Source organism: Anas acuta, chromosome 1 (assembly GCF_963932015.1).
Source record: "Anas acuta chromosome 1, bAnaAcu1.1, whole genome shotgun sequence".
Lineage (NCBI taxonomy): Eukaryota > Metazoa > Chordata > Aves > Anseriformes > Anatidae > Anas > Anas acuta.
In genome coordinates this window covers 42,207,537-42,227,855 of record NC_088979.1, presented here as the reverse complement: position 1 = coordinate 42,227,855, position 20,319 = coordinate 42,207,537, and the positions used below count along the sequence as shown (strand labels likewise).

General features: G+C 40.9%; 2 protein-coding genes across 5 annotated transcripts in view; one reads left to right on the top strand and one right to left on the bottom strand.

Moving 5' to 3' along the window:
• PIBF1 (progesterone immunomodulatory binding factor 1) overlaps positions 1-14,432 on the bottom strand; it is a 119,510-nt gene extending 105,078 nt beyond the window's left edge. For 2 of the 4 annotated variants that reach the window (XM_068676048.1, XM_068676074.1), the window contains exons 1-5: positions 13,778-13,927; positions 12,910-13,225; positions 11,983-12,083; positions 9,980-10,178; positions 2,643-2,762 (exon numbers count right to left, since the gene is read on the bottom strand). In XM_068676048.1, the coding sequence (XP_068532149.1) occupies positions 2,643-2,762; positions 9,980-10,178; positions 11,983-12,083; positions 12,910-13,161 (672 nt within the window). In that variant the 5' untranslated portion in view covers positions 13,162-13,225; positions 13,778-13,927. Of the gene's footprint in view, positions 1-2,642; positions 2,763-9,979; positions 10,179-11,982; positions 12,084-12,909; positions 13,226-13,777; positions 13,928-14,413 lie in introns of those variants that run through there. The other 2 variants (XM_068676054.1, XM_068676064.1) reach the window with 2 other exon arrangements.
• Positions 13,970-20,319, top strand: part of DIS3 (DIS3 homolog, exosome endoribonuclease and 3'-5' exoribonuclease) — a 30,197-nt gene continuing 23,847 nt past the window's right edge. The window contains exons 1-5 of the mRNA XM_068676040.1: positions 13,970-14,272; positions 15,671-15,828; positions 16,535-16,725; positions 16,841-16,914; positions 19,288-19,455. Coding sequence (XP_068532141.1) covers positions 14,039-14,272; positions 15,671-15,828; positions 16,535-16,725; positions 16,841-16,914; positions 19,288-19,455 — 825 coding nt within the window. The 5' untranslated portion in view covers positions 13,970-14,038. The remainder of the gene's footprint in view (positions 14,273-15,670; positions 15,829-16,534; positions 16,726-16,840; positions 16,915-19,287; positions 19,456-20,319) is intronic.

Below are 20,319 nucleotides of genomic sequence, written 5' to 3'. Positions count from 1 at the left end.
TGAACAGCCAGAAAAGCTAGCAAGCTCCTCTTCCCCCCAAGACTATTTCTAGTTAATAGAAAGACTGGAGATATGCGCATATTTTAATTCCTTTCCATGTTTCTACAAAGGGGAAAAAAGGAAGGTGAAACTAATTAGGAAGAGCCATAATCATTTGCAATGCTGAAAAAACAAATACATTATAGAAAGTGGTTTATTCTTACAGGGAAGAAAAAAAAAAGATCAACTTCAGTGATGATTGTATTTCAAGAAACTGCATTTGTAGTTTCTTAAAGAAGTTTTCAACAAAGTGTCTGGTTTCAGTTTGTGAGTAGAATAGAGAAAAGAAATACAACTGACAGAGAAAACTTAAGTGGTAAGAAACATCGGACAGGAAACCAGAGGAAGCATTCAAAGAGCATAAAGTTTTTTTAATCATAGGCAAGGAACTTCAGCAACTGTACATGTATTTCATGCAACTGGAAATAAAGAATGATTATTACACAACAGTAGTAAAAGGGTGCAAGAGATTAAATAAAACTGAATGAAACTATGCTTTATTTCCTGTTGATATATTTCCTCGTAGTGACGCCTGACCTTATCAAAGGAGTTCAAGTGGCAAAGTTAACTCCAACAGTACACATTGAAACCATTTATTCGTACGCTGCAAAAAATGCTGATGTATATTAGCTTTAGTGTACTAAGTATGTTAGAGATTCTAAAGTACCCTCACATTTTGATGCTCCTCTTGCCTTATAGGAAAGAAACTGAGGTACCTTGTTACGGTGATATTCATTGTTGGGTCAAATCTGAACTTGCTAGAAGCAGAATACTGAGACTCATGTCTCTCCGTACATAAAATACCATTATCAGGCCATATTCATTGAATTTCCAAAACATGTCACCTCTACACATAATGGACAGGGGGAAAACTTTACGTTAAACCCAACCCTACAAGTTAATCCAAACGTACTAACTGATCTTATCTGAAACCTAGGAAATGAGATTTCAGAGAAAAGGAAATGAGTCCTAATGACTTATTTTTATTAGTAGCTGTAAAACTTGTGACATTTCAGCATCTGGATATCTTTTCTGACTTTTTTTTTTTTTTTAATAAATGACGTACTTAATCTCACTAATTGTCTCCCAGTTTAAGCATGATTATGTATAAGCAAAAACAAACACCTCAATTTAACACAGGTAACGTCTAGTGCTTTCTCATCAGCATCAGAAGAAAATCACAGTAAACTTTAATGTTTGAAAAATAAGTCAGTGGGAAAGGTGGATAGTGCCATCATGTGGTTAAAAACAAGAACAAAAAAAAACAACAGAGAAACGTACACTTTAAAGAAAGGTCTGTACCAAAGGTCTGTGCCAATTGTGTTTTCTAGCACAATTTTAATCATCTAATACTGCATTTAATTGCTGCAGCAAAATTAACATGGATGTCAGCTAAGTCTCTCAAGTATGAAATACTCCTATAGAATTTACTAAGTCAGGGCACATTAGATGTACAATGAATGAAAGTACCCTTGTAAATCAAAGTCAGCATCATTAATCTGATCTCAAATATGATCAGAGATGAGCACAAACTAATGCTGAAGCATATAAATGCACAGATTTTATTGACTTTTTTTTTTGCCAAATTCAATCAAGAAGAAAAATGAAGATAACATTTTCACAGGACTACCCTGCATGATTTACCATCTCTTTACGCTTGATTATTCCATAAGTAAATTTCAAAGTAAAAAATTAAAAAAAAAATAAAAAAGGAAAAGATGTGGTAACTGAAGAATAATTTCAGAAGTAATGAAATGACAGTGGCATTTAAGTCTGTCAGCCATGATATAGATAAATACAGTCTGGGTAGCTGAAGCTCCAGATTTATGCAGAAATAAGCTACAATACAAAACTAATCAACATCCTAGCTGTAGAAGGATACTATTAGTATTTATAAATACCTTAAAAAATAGCATTCTCCTTATATTGTTTCAACTTCTTTAGCCTGAAAACAAAACCTAAATATGTCTAAATAACTTTTCTCTACTTTAGATATTTATCTTACCCAAAATCAAATTGTCTGTCTAGTAGAATGATAAATTAGAAAATAAAAATGTATGAAGTTGAAGAGCATAACAGAGAAGATGCAACTCCGAAGAATGCAAAAAAAAAGTCATTTATATATTATGAAAACAAAAGGTGAAACTTTTTTTTTTTTTAACAGAACCACCATGTTGAAAACTATATGCTGATCATTTGTGGTTTTGACTACTCATGGATGAATCTGCTGTCTCAGCTTCACCTATTTGGATTTTACCATCAAACAGTATGACATAGCTGGTATGAGCTATGTCTTACCTTAACAGCAGGAAGCTTGTAAGTAGATCTTGCAGGGTAGCTATAACATAAAATTAGCTGTTATACAAACACATAAATAGCACTTTTCCTCTCTCTCCATCCCCCAAACTAACTTTTATCATATAAAACTATCTAAAACTATCATATATCAAACTAACTTTGTATCATATACATAAATAATGATTTGGAGAACAAGTTTATAAGTAGCAATATCTGTAGAGAGATGAGTGTCCCTATGATTCTATGACACACATAAGTATGTATATTCACACAGTTTCTTAATTGAGATAATTAAGTACACAGACCTCCGTCACACACTTCAGTTGGGATTTGTACCCACTTAGTTCTTCTGTTAGGGTCTGCTTTTTCGTCTGTAGGTCACTTAGCTCATTTCTCAAGGAATGGACTACTTCGTAGAATCGAACCTAAAAGAACAAAATACAGATTCAAAATTCAGACTGACAAAACTGCAGTGTAACATACTCCAAAACAAATCATATGAATATTTTGTGGCAATAATTCACAAAATAGTGCATACCGCAAACATGGGTTGGGGTTAAACCAAAGACAGTGACTTTCTTCAGCCTTTGAAAAAAACAGCTAGGAAATAATTAATTTGTGCTTGGTACTTTAAAAAAAAAAAGTAATAAAGATAAAGATACACATTTCTGTTCAATGGAGGCAGCTCCCAGTCAGGCTGACCAAGTGAAAAAAAAAAAAATAAAAATACAGCTGCTAGAGGAACATATGGTTGCCCCCTCCACTTGTGCCAATTCCAAAGCCTATTTGCTAACCCTCATGAGACAATATACATTTTTTTGTAAGGTATGAAGACAAGGCGAGAGATTAGATTTGTTTTCTGCCTGTTCAGTGTGTTCAATCTGCTCCCTGTGTACCAAGAAAAAACAAAAGAGCAAGCACAGAAGTGAGCACAGCATACCACCACCACCACCCACACACTTCCAGCAGGAACGTGGTGCTCCGTGGGTTCAGATGCATCATGAAACTCCACTACCAGTCCATTTGGGTTTTGTGAGATGAATCCTGAAGGAAACAACTGGAAGGCTCTGGTTTCAGCTTCGGTAGAACAATATCCTGCCTAAACCAAACACAGCTAATTCTCAGCACCCTCGCCCCCAAAAAACACCCCCATGCACCATCCAAATAGTAACAAAAGCTGCTTTACAGCCCAGCCAGCTGCCTAAACTAGCTCACCAACACTGTGGCAAAACCCCACAGCTGGAGACGGAAAAGGGAATACTCTGACATAAAAACAAATGTTCCCCTGCACAATTGGCACTGGAAAGCCTTATAAAAGGATTTTTCTAAAAATCTGTTTAACACATACTCCTTCCTTATCCCATCCCACCCGACTCCTCTCATAAGCATAGCCTCTGATAAAAAAAAAGGTGTCAGATTTATAAAACTTTTCCAGAACACTTCTACTGAACAAGAACAGACACAAGAAAAGTCAGTGGTAAAAACAGAAAGTTAACAGTAAAAGACAAAGGAAAACTCAAAGAAGAACGAGCCTTTATGACAGTGCTCCCCTCCACTACAACTTCTAGATTAACTTCCTACCTTAAAATGTTTATTTGGTGGGATGCATAGATTACTTGGCATTTTCAGGCAAAAACTACCGTGCCCCCCCCAAGTTAACATTTTGTTTTTTGCATATGCATATAAGAAATGCAAGTAAAAAAGCATAGGTAAAGTAAATGCTCAAGAACAATCAAACATTTCCATGCAGGAAGGCTGGCCTCCGTTGCGCTGTAATTAGCAGGAGATAATGAGAAGTGTCCAAGGGATTTTCAATTTGTTACAGCTGTTTACTTACATCCTTAATTTTCCTCCTAAGTGATAGATTTTTAAAACTATAATTCAATTTAACCCAAGATATGGTATGACAACTTTTCACAGAATTTCTAGGTTGGAAGAGACCTCAAGATCATCGAGTCCAACCTCTACCCTAACACTAACAGTCCCCACTAAACCATATCCCTAAGCTCTACATCTAAACGTCTTTTGAAGACTTCCAGGGATGGTGACTCCACCACCTCCCTGGGCAGCCCGTTCCAGTGCCTAACAACCCTTTCAGTAAAGAAATTCTTCCTAACATCCAACCTAAAACTCCCCTGGCGTAACTTTAGCCCATTCCCCCTCGTCCTGTCACCAGGCACGTGGGAGAACAGGCCAACCTCCACCTCGCTACAGCCTCCTTTAATGTACTTATACAGAGCAATAAGGTCACCCCTGAGCCTCCTCTTCTCTAGGCTGAACAAGCCCAGCTCCTTCAGCCGCTCCTCATAGGACTTGCTCTCCAGGCCCCTCACCAGCTTCGTCGCCCTTCTTTGGACCCGCTCAAGCACCTCGATGTCCTTCTTGTAGCGAGGGGCCCAAAACTGAACACAGTACTCGAGGTGAGGCCTCACCAGAGCCGAGTACAGGGGGACGATCACCTCCCTAGCCATGCTGGTCACGCTGTTTCTGATACAAGCCAGGATGCCGTTGGCCTTCTTGGCCACCTGAGCACACTGCTGGCTCATATTCAGCCGACTGTCCACCATCACTCCCAGGTCCTTCTCTGTCTGGCAGCTCTCCAACCATTCCTCTCCCAGCCTGTAGTTCTGCTTGGGGTTATTGCGCCCCAGGTGCAGGACCCGGCACTTGGCCTTGTTGAACTTCATACAGTTGACCTCAGCCCATCGGTGCAGCCTTGTTTCGCATTCCAAATATTTCCAATGACGAATTAAACTGTCAGATGCCACAGTTCTACTACAAATTGTATTTTCATTTAAAGTGAACTAACTTAATTCTCTTGCTTTATCACAGCATCATCTAGGTTGGGAGAGACCTCCAAGATCAGAGTCCAACCTCTGACCTAACGCTAACAGTCCCCACTAAACCATATCCCTAAGCTCTACATCTAAACGTCTTTTAGAGACCTCCAGGGATGGTGACTCCACCACTTCCCTGGGCAGCCCATTCCAATGCCTCACAACCCTTTTGGTAAAGAAGTTCTTCCTAATATCCAACCTAAACCTGCCCTGGCACAACTTGTTTCATTTGTATTGTTTCATTACTATTTCATTCATGCAGCATTCTACTCCCACAATATTTAAGGAGTATTTTTGCATGTCCATCTGTGAAATCACATTGCTTCTAATGGGTTCACGTGAAATTGAACAGTGAAGTTAGTTTTGTGGCTTCTTTCTGACCTACTACAGGCTTCAACTACACCCTTATAAAAATGCTTTAGAAACGTGCATGCGATGCAGTAAGTATGTACAATTTAACTACAGCTTCCATCTGTATGGATTCTTTTGGAATTTGATTGTGTCTGAAGCTGAGCACTGAGCACAATTTCAATCAAGTCTTTTTTCCTCTGCCCCTCCCAAAACTGATTATAAAATTTTAAAATTATTTTTCTTAAAGAGCTTCGTTTTCACCAATAAAAGCACTTAAAATACTTTATGGAAACCTGGTGTCCTGGTTTCAGCTAAGGATAGAGTTAATTTTCATCCTGTTACACAGCTGGTGTGGTGCTGTGGTTTGGATATAGGATGAGTACAGTGCTGATAACACACTGATTGATGTTCTAGCTGTTGCAGAGCAGCGCTTGCACAGAGCCAAGGACTTTTCTAGCTCCTCACACTGCCCTGCCAGGGAGGAGGCTGGGGGTGCACCAGAAACTGGGAGGAGACACAGCCAGGACAGCTGGCCCAAACTGGCCAAAGGGATGTCCTATACCACACAGCTGCATGCTCAGCTATAAAGCTGGAGGGAGTTGGCTGGGGGAGGCTGCTCAGGGTCTGGCTGGGCATTATTGGTCAATGGGTGGTGAGCAACTGCTTTGTGCATCACCTGTTTTGCACATTTCTTATCATAATTACCACCATTATTTTCCCTCCCTTTTCCGTCCTATTAAACTGTCTTTATCTCAGCCCATGAGTTTTACTTTTTTTCTCTTTGGAACTCTGTCCCCCCGTTCAAGTTGGGCAGGGGCAATGGATTACTGAGTGAGCAGCTGTGTGGTGCTTAGCTGCCTGCTGGGTTAAACCACAACAGCTAGTTTGGCTACAAATTGGTGGGTGCAAAAGAAGGGAAATTTGGCACCTGTCAAATTAAGTTACATGAAAGCAGCTGCAGCAGTGAAGCACCTTCTTAAAGAAGAGAGCAGCTCAGCTGTAGACAGCAAAAATGATACAAATAAAAGATGCAGTTATTAAAATCAAACCTATCTGAAAAAGAAGAAATCATTTTTAACAACTTTTTCCCCCTTCAGGGTTCATAAGGAAAACACAGCTTTTATTTATCTTTCTAGCCTACTTAAAACTGAACAACTGAAACATAACTGCAGACTGACTCATTTAAACAAACAAGTTTTTTTTTTTTAAAAAAAAAACAAACACATACAAGTACATAAGATGCTCACAACTTCACTGAGAACATTAAGTGATTCAGCTGCCAAACACCAGTTCAGTGGCCTGAAGCGCTTTAAAGTTTCACATATGCTGCCTCTTTGAAATAATTTTCTAAAGTGATGAAAAAAATCTAAGTTTTTACATGTAAAGTTCAATACCAACAAAAAAAACAACACTAAAAAAAGATGCTCAAAATACTCGTCGTTTGTTGTCATCAAAAAGGATAAACATTGCTTAGACTTAGCTCAAACGTGTCACTATTGCACCCCTTTGTGGAAGAAGAGAGAAACACATCTCACATTTAATTCTAGTATTTTAAATTTGCAATATCTGTATTTTAAACTGTACTCCCGCTGTTTGTCCTTGTTGCAAATCAAGTACATGCATTGTATATAAATTTGCTTGCATCCTGAAGAATTGGAAGGCAGTATTTTAATGCTGATAAATAGAGAAAAGTTCTTATTTTCTACATTAATGTCGATAAATAGAAAAAAAAAGTTCTTGTTTTCAAGTCTGGAGATTTCTCACTCAAGTTTCCTCTAAGCAGAACCCTTTCTTGCCAAGGGAAGTTTACCCTAATATCAATAGGCTATACTATTGGTCTGCACATAAATCTGCATCCAGACATTTTATCTGCCTGAGTAACACACAAATCCTCCTTAAGTGAGCAAAGCTGAGAAGAGCATCAGAAAAAATTACTTCTCAACATCCTTTCCTAGCCTCCAGAAGTCAAATGGATGCATAGAAAGGCCACGTAAAACAGCTCTGTGCCCTTCCAGTGTCCATATCAGCTGAATAACTCAAATTAATGATAAGCAAGCCCTGAGCTTAAGTGGTACACTCAGGTTCACACTGATCCCGTTGTGAAAAACAGTTGGGAGAACAAGCAGAACACAGAATCTTACTACAGTGTATCTTTAGAATATCTTTTCCTGGGAGGATGTAGCGGAACCACGACAGAGGAGGAAGAAAAAAAAGAGACCAAGACCAGCAGTTCTTCAAAAGAACCAAGTGACATATGCGTAAGGAGGAAAGGGGCTTCAATCAAGTGGAATCTGGGTCACCAAGCAGTTGGTTGAATGCAAAAGGAAAAGAAAGGTGGAAGGTAGATTGGGGTACTCACCACTCTCACTTCACAGCTTTTTGAGAACCCCCCTCTACTCACAAACACAATCCAAGCACTTCAGTCATACTGTGACAGCTTCACTGAGAGCAGTCAGCAAGGCCATTGATTCCTGATTCCTGTCCTGCTCAGTGACACAGGCTTTTAAGCTGCCTGTCAGTCAGTTCCTGAAGTAGCAGAGCTTCCTGCACACCAATTTCAAGCAAGCTGACATGGAGTTCAGTTTCTGTTTGAAGTCTGTTTTGTCAACCATGGTAGTGCAGGGATCAACAAAAACAAACAAACCACCTTCAAATACTTTATATAAAGGATTAGGGGTGAAACAGACAGTTAGGGGTTAGTAACCCAGGAGGCTCCAACCTAAGCATTTTTGTTTATCACTCACAGCCTTAAAATTTTCCTAGTCCAGGTTTTGGAACTTCTGAAAGATGTTCCCAAGAACATCTTTGGCAGAGGATGATAGGCTTTATTTCTCTGTACAAGTCTAGAACACAGTCTATGATGACTTGCATCTAGCAAGAGAGCTCACTCACACAGTATTTATAACTCAACTAACACACTAAGCTTTTTAAAATTATATTAATTACACCTTGCTTAATAACTACCTCTATAGATACGTACAATACTAGCACTTTGGTGAATCAAAGTTATATGTCTAAACCCTTTGCATTCTCAGAATTGAGCCCAGGGTGTTCTGGACATGCCCACAGTCTGTGAGAACATTGCTTTTTTAACGCAAGCTGAATGCTGCTCCCTCTCCCCTAAATTTACCCATGTTCCAGAATTCACAAACTTCTCAAAGCAAGGAAATCAGAACTAAAGCATAATTTAAGCTACCTGTTACCTTCTGCATTTAGTCAGAGACAGGAAAAGGCCAGACTGAAAGCATGAGAAAAGCAAGAGATGTTTGCAAGAACCATCCTAACTTAATGGCAAAGCTGAGTTTCAAATTCCTATTTTCACCATGTTGTATTCCAGATCACTGACATGTCATTGTTCACCACTTAATTGAAACACCCTGTTTGCCTTACTCTCTTATCAGCAGTTCAACTCTTTAAGAATCACACAGAATTTCTAGGTTGGAAGAGACCTCAAGATCATCGAGTCCAACCTCTGACCTAACGCTAACAGTCCCCACTAAACCATATTCCTAAGCTCTACATCTAAACATTTTTTAAAGACCTCCAGGGATGGTGACTCCACCACTTCCCTGGGCAGCCTGTTTCAATGTCTAACAACCCTTTCGGTAAAGAAGTTCTTCCTAACATCCAACCTAAAACTCCCCTGGCGCAACTTCTGTAAAGAGCAATAAGGTCACCTCTCTGATATCAGAGTCTGGGATTAAGAGGTTCTCTTTGCCTGAATCCAACCAGAATGGATTGATCTAAAGGCACGTCTGCACAAAAGTCTTTCATTTCTAGCTAGGAAAGAATAATAACTCTAGACATCCAGAATGGCTTCTGCAGTCTGTAGATGCCCTTGATTTTAAATAAAAGCAGTTTACAGCTTGTGGTGGGTTGGCCTGGCCAGCAGTCATATTCCCAACCATGGTGGTGCAGTCACTCACACACTCCCTGCCACCAGTTGAGGCAGGACAGCAGAGAGAACAGGAAGTTTTCTCCACAGTTTAATACCAGAAAATGAAAGGGGAATTTGGAAGAAAAAAAGCAATGCAGAAACAGTCATCGCTTTCCACAAGCAGACTGGTACCCAGCTAGTCTGAGTGACAGAGACCTTTGAAGTAGCCATCACCACTGCCATCCCCCAATCTTCTTCCTCTGCCTTCAGTTTATGTTGCCAAGCACGACACTACAAATACATGTACATATACCTCTTTCACCATTTCAGGTCACCTGTCCCAGCTGTGTCTCCTCTGAAGCTCACGATCACCCTATGGGGGAAGTCAAAGCAGGGAAAGAGAAAGCCTCGACACCACAATCACCAGGAACAGCCAAAACACTGGTGTGTTATCAACGCTGTTTTAGCCATAAATCGAGAACACAGGAAGATGTAGGCTGCCATGAAGAAAGTTAATGCCATCCCAACCAGACCCTGCACACAGCTCTGTTAAAAGCCAACATAGGACAATACTCACAGAAACATATTCAGGGATGGAAAGCTGATCTTCAGGGAGAGATTTCAGCTTCTCATAGCAGTCATCTGTTAATTCCAAGCCTCGCAAGCTCCGACGGATATCTCCAGCCCTCTCTCTCAATTGATGATTTGTTTCCTCCAGCTGCTTTTGTCTCAATAAAATAGTTTCCATTTCTTGTTTCATTAGAGCTTGATGTTTTCTTTAAGATTGATTCAAAAACAGAAGACAAAGCAGTAAGACAAGTCAAAAACCTGCACAATATCCTGGCATAGGAGATATGCTTGTGTCATAAAGGAGAAAATTTAAAGCGAGATTAGGAAATCAGTGTAAGAGTATGCACCATCGTGGTTACACAATCACATCTGACATTGTATAAATAAAAAAGCAGGAGCTTCATAGTCCCACATACAGTTCAGCAAAATTGTACTGACAGTAGCCTGAAGTCACTGACAGTACTATGTTGATTCTGTGAAGTGACAGTTAACCTGACCTGCTGACTTTAATTTATAAATTAGCCTCAATTTGCCAATTAAAATGTTAAAAAGCAGAATTTATTTCTGCACAAAATTCAAGGAACTAGTAAATCGCCAAATAAAGCTGTATTAACTGCAACCTCTGTCTCTCTGAGCGTCAGAATATACATAATTATGGTCTATTCCATACACATACATCCCTTCATGCTCTATCCTGTAAATACCTGTTCTGCCCTGTACATGCAAATTGGGGTCCTTTAAAAAAAAAACAAAAAAACACTTAAGCAATGTTACTTCCAGACTTAAAACACTGCCATCACTCTTCTCACCAGACAAGGTACTATATAGCAAGAGAACTAGATGTTCAGCAAGAGATGTTTCAAACATTTTTTTATTATTATTTTTTAATCAGAAGCAACTGTCTTTTATCCTGTAACTCTTCAAATCATATTCAAATTAAACCATTCTTCAAAAAGCAGTAGCTTCTAAATTATTTTAATGGTCATAAATTTAATCATCAGTATAACAAGACATTTCTTTTTTCAAAATAAAACTTCTCATCAAAGCAGTCATACAAAGACATTTTCTGCAGATAGTGTATGATTCTGTTAAACAGGGATGAGAACTGAGGTAACAGAAATTTAATGAAAAAAATGAAGAAAGGAAAGCAGTTCAACCTTTTTATGCTCATTAGTATTACTAATATTTTGAACATTAGTACTTTACTGAGCACTTCACAGATAATTTATTATGAGCAAACAAAAATATTCCCCCTTGTGCAAACAGCCATACAGAATTAGAGACCCTTCTCCAACAATTAACTGCTCTTGGTTGAAAGTCTGCTGATCTCAGATCTGGCTTTATAGCACTAAATCTGTTCCAGAATTATTACAGAATATTACTTTGAATTAGTCACATCCTCTGAGTTGATGTATTCTTCACTGTAACACAAGACAGTTTAATAATGTTCTCCCTTCACAGACAGCTTACAGGTGTTAAAAATTTAATTGCCAAAGTAAACTGGGGAAGCCTGCTATGCTAGCCAGTCTATTCTCAGCTATAGATTAATTCAAAATGCTGCAGAAAAGTAAGGAGAAAAGTAAATTTCTGCCTCATTAACAGGAAGCATTTCTGACCAATCTGCAACCCCTGGAAGTGTTAAGGGTAAGCCCTTATCTCTCCTAAGTCATGCAGGCTGCGCAGTTATAAAAAATTCTATTTCAATGATTGAGAGTGTCTGCTCCCTCCCTCTATTTGCTCTTTTTGCTCTTTACAGTTTTTTGAAACACCCCTTATTCAAGTTCCTATTAAATTTTGAATGCAGATAACATCAAAGTCAAAACCGCAGACTTCAACAAGTGAGACTGAATTAAAATTTACTTGTGCTTAACAGTTTAGAATGGAAATACCAGTATAATCTGCAAAATAAATCCTATTCCTGCAACTCATAACCATCACTTTTCATTAGCTTGAATTAATCCCAGTTCCTATCAATAAACTATTAAAGTTTATAGCACTACTTTGTCATACCTAGCATCTTCTTGCTGTAATGCCAGCTGGCTATCCAGTCGTAAAGACAACAGCTGCTTTTGATGGATTGCATCATTAAGCTTCTCTTCCAGCTCTTCAATCTAAAGAAAATAAAATGCAGAAAAGAAGTTACCTCTTGTTTGTTTGCTAAACATTTATTTTAAAGAATTACAACTATTAAGAAAAAGTAGAGAACTAGGAATACAAAGATGATTGTCTAACAAAGTATCTAAATATGCTAAGGCCTCACAAAATAAAATACGGATTTTTACCCAAATTAAAAAGACTTGGTTCTACAACTGCTTATTTCATCTAGATAACTACTTAATTGGCTGATTTCAAAGTAGCCTTAAACTTATGCCAACAAACCAGTGTAAAGACCAGTTGTACAGGAGGTTGAAAACCTGGACTTGACACAAATGTCACAAAGCTTGTACAAAACCTGTCTTAATTTCATGTATCTTAGTTGAAGTTATATGCAACAAAGTCTCCTACTGTTATTATTACTGTGTGGCATATTCTAGCTACATCTTCGCTAATAGATCACTCAATAGCATTCAGAAGACTTTTTCTAGCCTATGTCAAGTTCAGGTTAAAAGCCTCATTAACTTTTTCACATTAGTGACAAATTATTTACTGTTTCTGGGAAGAAAAAAAAAAAGTCCTTTTACTTTAGAAATGAAAAAAAAAATAGACTTAAGATGATCCCAACTCATTCATTTGTAACACCTTACACAACTCAGCTACATCTTCCATATCTCTGTTTCCTCCTTTTGTGATTTTAAATAAACAAACAAACAAAATGCTAAGTAGGATTCCAGTATGCAGTTCAGAGACATCCTTTTGAGGACCCAAGCTTCTACTACACTCTAAAAGCAGCAGAAACAAGAAACAACTGTATGATGAAAGAAACGTAACATCTCTTACCTTGGTCAAATATTCTACTTTCAAGTTATCAATCATCAAGTTTTTCTGAGACAATTCTATTTTAAGCAGCTGAAGATTATGGAGCAACTCTTTCCGTTCGATCAGCTGCTTAGTGATTTTCACAGTACCTTCCCTCTCTTCAGAGGAAGAAAGATCATCAGTTGGGATGGTGGTTTCTAAGCTAATATCTTCTGACTCCAAGGAGCTAGAGATGTTTACTTTCCTGGTTTCCTTAGAGCTTTTACGTGACATTTTCTTTCACTTTTTGAAGCACTTTTTAAAGTTATATTTTGAGACGAGCCCCCTGAAGAGTCAACTGCAAAAAAGCAAAACAGTTAAGACGTGATGTCTCTGAAAATTAACTAAAGAAGCAATACTTCTCAACATCGCAGTACTGTATTTCTCCTGCACTTAAGGAAGACATGTTAAGAAGCTCCGAACAGGGTGGTTTCCCGAGGACTCTGTCTTTTAATATATAATACTAACAAGGGTTTTGATACTACTTAGTGATAGTAACAAGGGGTTTGACTGCAAAAAACACCTGCTTCTCACAGTGCCAGAAGAGCATTCAAGCAAACCCCAAGCCCCCAAACCATAAAGCATCAGAGAGCACCACCCAGCGAGGGGCATAACGCGAGTGGGCCGAGAACACAGAAGAGGCACCCCCTGAAGCCTGGCTTCGTCCCTGCTGTTTGTACCGGACTGATGTGCCCGGTACCTTCGGGGCACCTCCCAAAACCGAGGCACTGGGGGCTGCCTGCTCCGGTGGGGCCACCCCTGCCCAGGGCAGGGGACAGCACCGGGATGCTCCGTGGCTCCGGAGCCGTTGCAGGGCTCCGGGGCTCGCCCAGCACCGGCAGCTACTTACGGGGAGAGACCGTGGGTTTAGCTGCAGAGAAACACAGCCCGGTGCACGCTTCCAGAGGACCGGGAGAGGAGCGGGCAGCGACCCGGCGGGGCGGCAGGACCCCACACGGCAGCGCCCGCCCTGGCGGCCGCGCTCCCTCCTCCCTCTCAGCGCGGCTGCGCGACGCCATCACCGCGGCGACGCGGCTCCGCCATCTTCCCCCCCCCCTTCCTCCCCCTTTCCTTTTCCCTCTCTCTCTCTCTATTTGCCCGCCCGGCCGCCATGCTAACCTCGCGGACCTTCCTGAAGCGCACCCGGGCGGGCTCCGTGCTGAAGGTGGTGCGGGAGCACTACCTCCGCGACGACATCCCCTGCGGCGCCGCCGCCTGCTCGCTCTGCCCCCCGCGCCCCGACGGCAGCCCCAGCGCCCTGGAGGAGCGGCCCAGCGGCGCGGCCAGCAGCCTGTGCCCCGGCCCGCACTACCTGCTGCCGGACACCAACCTCCTGCTCCACCAGGTGAGCCGGGACGGGGCACGGCACAACGCCTTCCCCCCGCCGCCATCACCCCGCGCCCCCTCCCTGGGCTGAGGAGCCGCTCCCCGCGTCCCGCAGCCCCCCGGCTTTGGGGTGCCTCCTCCTCCTCCTCCTCCTTCTTACAGGGTTTTGCTGTCTGGAAACGCTGGGAGTGGAAACCCGGTTATTTTTTGGTGTGGCGTGGGTGTGGGAAGGCAGGCAGGGAGGGTGAGCAGATGCTGGAGCAGCCATCTGAATCCTCAGGTGGCCTCGTGTGTTTTACAGCCCATGTGCGTTGCACTAAATACCTCTCCGGGCCTTCAGAGACCGCTACAAATTTTATAGCGTGGTGTTGGTTTCCAGGCGACGAACAGAGCCCGCAAAGTTATCCCAAAGTGATCTCCATGAGTTTGGGGTGAGCTCTGCAACCCGTCACTATAAAGAGCGGCTTAGGTCTGGGCAACACAGGCAGTACAGCAGGCTGGGAGACGGTGAATTCTCAAGCTCAGTGTTTAATTTGTTTGTTTGTTTTAATACTGTTGAGTACATCGGTAGGATATAGAATATCCCCTGCAGATGTTGGAAGCTGGAAGATGTGGGTCCTGAATGCTGTCATTCCTTACTCAGGAGAGGGGCACAGCACTCTCATGTTTCAGCAGTTAGCTATATTAAAAGCTGTAAGTAAGGGTTTTCATCCAAAACAGCAAGAAAGTGGATGTTTTCAGCCTATTTTCTGTGAACTTCTTGTTGTTTGTTGGTAAAATTTTCGTATGTTGTAGAGCACTCTGAGAACTTGCCAGGATGCAGTGCTATGAACCAGAGCAGAGGGTATTAGGCAGTCTTGGTAACAACAGGAACAGGATTGCAACAGTAACGCTTGGCCTGGCAATTCAGCTCAGGTGTAGAATAGTATTAAACTTTTTGCCCTATATACATTGTTCTAGGTCATCTAAACACCCATCAGAGAAGCTTCATCTGGCATTGCTCTTAATTGTTTCAGCCATGCCACCCAGTACCTCATCTTTGTCTCTTTTTGGAGGTGGGTTTACACAGTTGCTTGCCACAAGCTCAGAAGTGAAGCACACATCTTTTTCCCCTGACAGGAGCATGGGTTTTTGTACACGGTTGTGTAGTGTGCCTATCCGGAGCAGAGAAAAAAAAAAAGTGCTAAATTTAAAAGGGAAAAAAAAACACAGATTGGAAAATCCAGTTTGAGCATTTTGCCTACAAGCAGAAGGGTGCAGCTTATTATTTACTTCATATTCCCAATGGCAAGAGAGAAAGGCAGGAATTGCATGTCTCATTCTACATTAGTTTTTTGCATATTAACCAAACAAATATTTCAAATCCTGTTGTTGGACAAAACAAAAAATAATGATGCATTTCCATTTTGTTCTTCAGATTGATATACTTGAAGATCCTGTTATCAAGAATGTCATTGTGCTACAGACAGTTTTACAAGAAGTCAGGAATCGGAGTGCACCAGTGTACAAACGAATTAGAGACGTGATTGGAAACCCAGAAAAACATTTCTATTCTTTCACCAATGAACATCATCGGTAAGGCGTAGAATAGGATATAATAAGGTTGTATAGATGCCCACTAAAAAGCTGGGAAACAGCTGGAACATGTGAACTAGGCAAATAAATTAGATGGACATGTCAGTTTAATTAGTGCATAGCACTATATACTTCTAAAAAATCCTATTGGGAAATAATTGAATGTTCTGTGAGCTTATAAATTTTTTAACTGCTGTAGGCACATACTTTATGGGCAATAGTGTTAATCTGCACAATGGAATAATGCTCAGTTTTAGTGTTCCTTTTAAACATATTCCAACGCTTTATTAATATGCCAGCTCAATCTGCAGGAGAATTCAAAAATCTGTTAGTCAGGTAGTGACAGAAGGGTCTAAGAAATGAAGATGTGATTACTTTGCCTACATTTGTTTTCATAAGTAGTTTCCACTGCAGCAGTATCATAGTTGTAGCAGTGTTCATCTTGAGTGCTGTTCAATTGTCAGTGAGGAGGTTGTGTAAGAACTTAACGCTTCCTTGCTATTCTTCTTGACCCTCCTGTCTCCTAACTCTTCAGTGGTCTTTAGTATTGCATGTTTTAAAAATTAGTACAGCGGTGATTTGTTTGGCTTTACAATCTTAATCTTATTTGTCTGAAAAAGATGTCGTGATTACGGATAAATGTTGCGATTTTTTTGTTGTTGTTTTGGTTTGCTTACCACCCCCTCCACTTTTTATTTTTCTTTAGAGAAACATACATAGAGCAACAGCAAGGAGAAAGTTCTAATGACCGCAATGACAGAGCCATTCGGGTAGCAGTAAAATGGTACAATGAACACTTGAAGAAAATGCAGAATGAGGAGATCCAAGTTATCTTTCTAACAAATGACAGAAATAATAAAGAGAAAGCCCTTGAGGAAGGGATAACTGCTTATACATGTAAGTTAAATGGCATGTATGTTTAATTTATTGCATGGATACACTCTTCAGCAGTGTCTTCATGCCTAAATTCTTTACCTCTCTTGCATAAATATTTGTGTGTGTGCTTTTGTAGGTGAGGAGTATATAAAAAGCTTGATAGCTAATCCTGAACTTGTAGATCGTCTTGCTTGCGTATCTGATGAAGGGGTATGTCTTTATTCTCTTTTGTGCTTAATTTATTTTATGAAATGTTTTGCAGTCTATTGTTAGATGCCATATGTCAGGCTACTAGCATCAGTTCAGAAAATTAAAACTCTGGACTTTATTACCATTTTGACAATACAACTTCTTGCTAACTGAAAAGGAAATATTGCAGCTATTTTTACTGCTGCATTTTTATATGCCTATTGGTAGGTATCACCTATTTATTTGTGAAAAAACGGTTGCTTTAGGTAACTGATACAAGGCTGAGAATCTTAACAAGTGATTCAACAAATTGTATAAAAAACAGGAATAATTCAACTAAACTGAAAAGCATTTTCTAGAAAAATAATCCGATTTAGCGGTCAATGGACAGAAGTGCATGCTGCAGCTTGAAGATGAGTTACTTCATTGTTTATTCCCTTTGTCCCATGTTTATCAGAATTAAGGTTCAGGTGCTCATGTAAGATTAACACAGCTGGAAACTAACACCACCAAGAAAAGGGAAGATAAATTCCATCAGTTACTTTTAACAGAGTGGAATGGAACACACCGGAGGGACCGTACTCGGCTCTGGTGAGGCCGCACCTCGAGTACTGTGTTCAGTTTTGGGCCCCTCGCTACAAGAAGGATATCGAGGTGCTTGAGCGGGTCCAGAGAAGGGCGACGAAGCTGGTGAGGGGCCTGGAGAACAAGTCCTATGAGGAGCGGCTGAAGGAGCTGGGCTTGTTCAGCCTGGAGAAGAGGAGGCTCAGGGGCGACCTTATTGCTCTCTACAGATACCTTAAAGGAGGCTGTAGTGAGGTGGGGGTTGGCCTGTTCTCCCACGTGCCTGGTGACAGGACGATGGGGAATGGGCTTAAGTTGCGCCAGGGGAGTTTTAGGTTGGATGTTAGGAAGAACTTCTTTACTGAAAGGGTTGTTAGGCACTGGAACAGGCTGCCCAGGGAAGTGGTGGAGTCACCATCCCTGGAGGTCTTTAAAAGACGGTTAGATGTAGAGCTTAGGGATATGGTTTAGTGGGGACTGTTAGCGTTAGGTCAGAGGTTGGACTCGATGATCTTGAGGTCTCTGACAACCTAGAAATTGTGTGTGTTTCTGTGAGAGGTGGTCCTGTGAGAACCCCATTAGGTTACACAAGGCCAAGTGCAAGGTCCTGCATCTGGGCTGGGGCAATCCCAAGCACAAATACAGGCTGGCTGCAGAATGGATTGAGAGCAGCCCTGAGAAGAAGGACCTGGGGGTGTTGGTTGATGAGAAGCTCAACATGAGCCAGCAATGTGCACTTGCAGCCCAGAAAGCCAACTGTATGCTGGGCTGCACCAAATAAGCATGGCCAGCAGGGCAAGAGGTGATTCTCCCCTTCTGTCTCCTCTCCTGAGACCCCACCTGGAGTACTGTGTTCAGCTCTGAAGCCCCCAGTACAAGGACATGGGCTTGTTAGAACAAGTCCAGAGGATGATCAAAGGGCTGGAGCACCTCTCCTGTGAAGACAGGCTGAGTTGGAGTTGTTCAGCCTGGAGAAGAGAAGGCTCTGGGGACATCTTATAGCAGCCTTCCACTACCTAAAGGGGACCTACAGGAAAGCTGGGAAGGGACTCTGTCAGCAAGTGTAGTGATAACTCAAGGAGTAATGGCTTTAAAATAAAAGAGGGTAGGTTTAAATAAGATATAAGGAAGAAATTCATTCCTCTGAGGGTGGTGAGGCACAGGTTGCCCAGAGAAGCTGTGGATGCCCCATCCCTGGAGGTGTTCAAGGCCAGGCTGGATGGGGCTTTGAGCAACCTGGTCTGGTGGGAGGTGTCCCTGCCCATAGCAGGGGTTTTGGAAGTAGGTGGTCTTTCCAACCGAAACTAGTCTGTGGTTCTATGATTCTATGATACACAGGAGTGGGAAGAAAGTGGAGGGCTGCCAAGCTGATACTTTCAGGAGTTATCTACAATTCATTCAGCTTTAATTTAGTTACTGTTTCAAAGTTTAGTCCTAGGAGTTTGTTTTCTTCTTTCATACAGCTGCTTAGGCTGTGTGCCATACTCTTTGCTATGTAGTACTGTGATATTTTCTTCACCAAACATATATTTAGTCAATATATTCAAGTAAACATACATGCATATTTTACTTATACAGTAAATTTTAAGTAACTGCAGGCAAACAGGAAAAGATGTTCCTAGCATTATTGTATTTCTATGTTCTTTATTATTTTATGCTTTAGAAAAAATGACTGCTTAATAATAGTTTTTCATTATTGTGCATGTTCATTGCTACACATAGTTATAATTTCATAGTTTGCTAGCTTGAGTTTCATGTTTCTGAGGACAGTTTTGGAATTATTACAGATGACTCTTTTTTTTCTTTTTTTTTTTCTTTTTCCCCTTAAAGAAAGAAATAGAAAGTGGCAAAATAATTTTCCCAGAACACCTTCCTCTTAGCAAATTGCAGCAAGGAATAAAATCTGGTATTTACCTCCAAGGAACCTACAGGGCAAGCAGAGATAATTATCTTGAAGCTACTGTTTGGGTTCATGGAGATGCTGAAGAAAACAAAGAGGTGAGTTTCTTTATTTTGACTTCACACTGCGAATTTTAGTCAGGGTCAGTAATGACCTAAAATGTAATTCTTCCATGGTGACTTGTGATGTTAAAAAGGAATGTTATATTATTTTTTCTGTTTTTCTGACATCGTTTTTTTCCTTTGTTTGTGTGGGTACAGACTGCTAAAATACCAAATATGCCCTTTTTGGAAAAAAAAAAAAATCTGTTTAAAGGTATTATTTGTGGTTTGATAAAATACATATAATGAAACCTGAATCTTAGTTCTTAATACTATTTCCGTTGAATTAGATAGAACATTTTTTCTTAAATCATTTTGAAACGTTTGGTGAAAGAGAAACAACTTTGCAGAGGATTATGAAAAAAACTGTGGTGAGCCCCTGTGTGGTTCTCCTGCTTTATTTGCCCTGCTATTTTCAGGCTGTTCCCCCCCCCCAAGAAGTTTATCCTGCTTGGGACAACTCCCATGACTGGAGTGCTGCAATGTCTGGCAATAGGCTCTTCAGAAGGGACAGGCAGCATGGAAGGGGTGGTGCTGTGGCTCTCTATATCAGAGAGAGTTTTGATGTCGTGGAACTTGAGGCTGGGAATGATAAGGTTGAGTCCCTATGGGTTAGGATCAGCGGGAAGCCCAACAAGGCAAGCATCCTGGTGGGGGTCTGTTACAGACCACCGAACCAGGATGAGGAGACGGATGAGGAATTCTACAGGCAGATGGCAGAAGTTGTGAAATCGTCAGCTCTTGTCCTCGTGGGGGAGTTCAACTTCCCAGACATATCCTAGAAATGCAATACAGCTCAGAGGAAGCAGGCTAGGAGGTTTCTGGAGAGCATGGAAGATAGCTTCCTGATGCAGCTGGTTT